At 52.7% G+C, this 2569-nt stretch overlaps 1 protein-coding gene across 1 annotated transcript; it reads right to left on the bottom strand.

The window, feature by feature from the left end:
- LOC133625836 (basic proline-rich protein-like) lies at positions 1 to 522 on the bottom strand. Its single transcript, XM_062000432.1, has one exon. The coding sequence runs from the start codon at positions 520 to 522 to the stop codon at positions 1 to 3; it is 522 nt and encodes a 173-aa protein (XP_061856416.1).
- Between the last annotated feature and the right edge of the window lie 2047 nt (positions 523 to 2569).

The following is a 2569-nucleotide window of genomic DNA, read 5'->3' as shown; positions in this document are numbered from 1 at the left end:
TCAGACAAAAGCGGAGGGCTGGGGCGAGAGGAGGCGCTTGGCGGGCGGTGCCAGCCCGCCCGTGGGGCTGGCGGGGCCGGGAGCGCCCGCAGCCCGCGGGGTTCGCCCGTGGGGCCTCGCCGCCGGCGGCCGGGGGAGGGCCGGGCGGGCGAGCGGGGGGGCGGGGGTCTGGGGAGAGTGAGGGGGTGGGGAGGGAGAGGACGGGGCGCGGAGCGCTGCGCGGCCGCGGGGGCGACGCGTGGGAAAGTCCGCCGCGGGGTCCGATGAGATCAGCCAACATGGCGTCCCCGGCCCTGCTCGCTCCGCGCCGCGCGGAGCCCGGCAGCGCGTGTGCGAGGGCAACGACGGGGTGTCCCCGTGTCTCCCCCGCTCCGCGCACGGCCCCCCGCCATGGGAAGCTGCCAGGGCATTGCCAGGCCGGGCCGGGCACGAAGAGTTGCCGGGCCGGCGGCCGGGGCCGGCGGGCGTATGGTTCCCCCGGAGCCCGGATCCCATCTGCATGTCAATGACCTGTGGAAGCATCTCCCCCGTGCGAGCGCGGCTCCACGGCCATTGAAGCGGAGTCAGACCTACCCTGGGGTGTTATATTTAGAGTTTGCGCCTGCAGAGACAGCGGGATCCTCAGGAAGGTGCCTTAAAAAAAAAAAAGGGGGGGGGGGGGGGGGAGGGAAGGGAAAGGGAGAGAGGAAGGAAAAGGGAAGGAGAAAGGGATGTTTCGAGGCGCCCCGTAACCGCCGCCGCTGATAACGAGCGGGATGTGGACATGGAGATGGGGTTTATTTTCATTTCTTCTCTTTTTTTCTTTCTTTTTTTCTTCCTTTTTCTTTTTTTTTTTTTTTAATGAAAACTTTAGTGGGTCCTGGGGATCGCGCTCGCGCCGCTTTGCTTTGTAGAATGGAAAGAGATACACGGAGAAATGCAGGCCTTGTCAGGATTTATTGAAGTTGGGTTTAAAAAACGTGCTTCAGATGATTTTTCCCATTTTCTCAGATTTCAAAGGCTCCCCGCAGTGCGGCTGCCTAATTAATGGTGAAATTCAACTAAATCTAATTATGCAGTAATTTTAAAGCAGTTAGTCCTGGGCGCTGCTTTGTAATAGGAACCCAGTTTTTAAAGTTTGCTTAATGTGTTGGTTTAGGGAGCTGGGGAGGAGAGGGGTGTAAGAGACAGAGCTGTGAGGTTGGGATTTTTCCCTCTTCTCCCCCTACTTTTTTTTTTTCCCCCTCTCCGCCTTTTGTAAAGCAAAGAAATGCAAAATGTAAACTCAAAACAGGCAGCGAAGGGCAAGGAGAGAGGCTGTGCTATCCATCGTATGTGATAGGGGTATTGAGTGAGAAGCACCAGCGAAAGTGTAAATAAGACGGTAGTTAATAGGGACCATAAAGGTATTCCTGGCCTGTGGATTTCCAAGTGCCAAGCTGTTTTAGAGAGGATTTTGAATCCTGCGGTAATAAAGGGGCAACGGAGACACACAGCGTCTCTTCTTGGGAAATAGAAACCAGATTTCTGCTATTGAACATCTATTGTCATTAAGAGAAGAGGCTTGTGCTCGCGAAGTTATAAATCTTATCACCCTTTTGATAACACAGTTGTAATCAGTTAGCATCGCATTCAAACCCAATTGTAAAACTGCCTAATTTAATATGTCATACATGTCATTAAAACTTTATTTTTCTCCCTTCTCTTTTTTTTCCCCTCTCTGTTTTTTTTTCTTTTTCGTCTTTCCCCTCTTTCTCTCCATCCTCCTCCCCTCTCCCCCCCCCGTAAAGTGGCCGCAGCTCTGGCGAGGTGCAGCGGGGTGAGCTCGGGGGGGTGCTGGGCGGCTCAGGGGTGAGCCTGCTGCTCTGCTGAAGAGGGGTTGCGTCCTTCCTACCTAGGTAATCGGAAGCGTTTGTATCATATTAGAAGTGTGGGTTGTTGGGTTGGAGGTGGATTTTTTTTTTACCAAAAACCCCCAATACTAATAAAAATAGAAGAGGGTGGGGGGGACAAGGCAGAAGAGAATGAAATCCTTTTCCGTCTCTCACAATTGCAATCGCTCAATGAAGTTCTTTGAAAGAAACTTGTCTTATGATTAGCTAAGCAAACACATCTGCTTTCCTAGTTTGGGCTTAGCTAATTATCAAAACAAAGAGGCCGTTTCTTCTTCTACCTTGCTGGAAAGAAGATGTTATTTCAGGAGTCTTGTCCCTCCCTCCCCCCCCGCCTCATCTCCCTCCCCCCAGCCCCTACCCCAGCTCTTCCCAGCGAAGCACCATGCTCCTTTTATTGGGATTACCGAGGGGGAAATGAGTTTGCGCACTCCTCTTCCTCGTGTTAAGCTTTATCATTACCTTCCTTGGAACAATATTTTTCCAACCCAATGTCCCTGCGGCAGGGCGGAGGGTGGAGTGGGAAGGGAGGAGGGAGAAGGTGGGTTTGAATCGCAGACCAACTTCGCAGCTATTTGAATCAAGCCTGCACTCGGTTGATTTTAGTTGACAGAGCGTGTGTTGAAGCTGAACTCTATAATTTGCACTTCTGTTCTTTTATTAGAGTTGGACAACGAACTAATGAGCTTTCCCCCAGC

Source organism: Colius striatus, chromosome 7, assembly GCF_028858725.1.
Source record: "Colius striatus isolate bColStr4 chromosome 7, bColStr4.1.hap1, whole genome shotgun sequence".
In the NCBI taxonomy this organism is placed as follows: domain Eukaryota; kingdom Metazoa; phylum Chordata; class Aves; order Coliiformes; family Coliidae; genus Colius; species Colius striatus.
The sequence above is the reverse complement of the archived record's forward strand: the minus strand, read 5'-3'. Positions and strand labels throughout refer to the sequence as shown.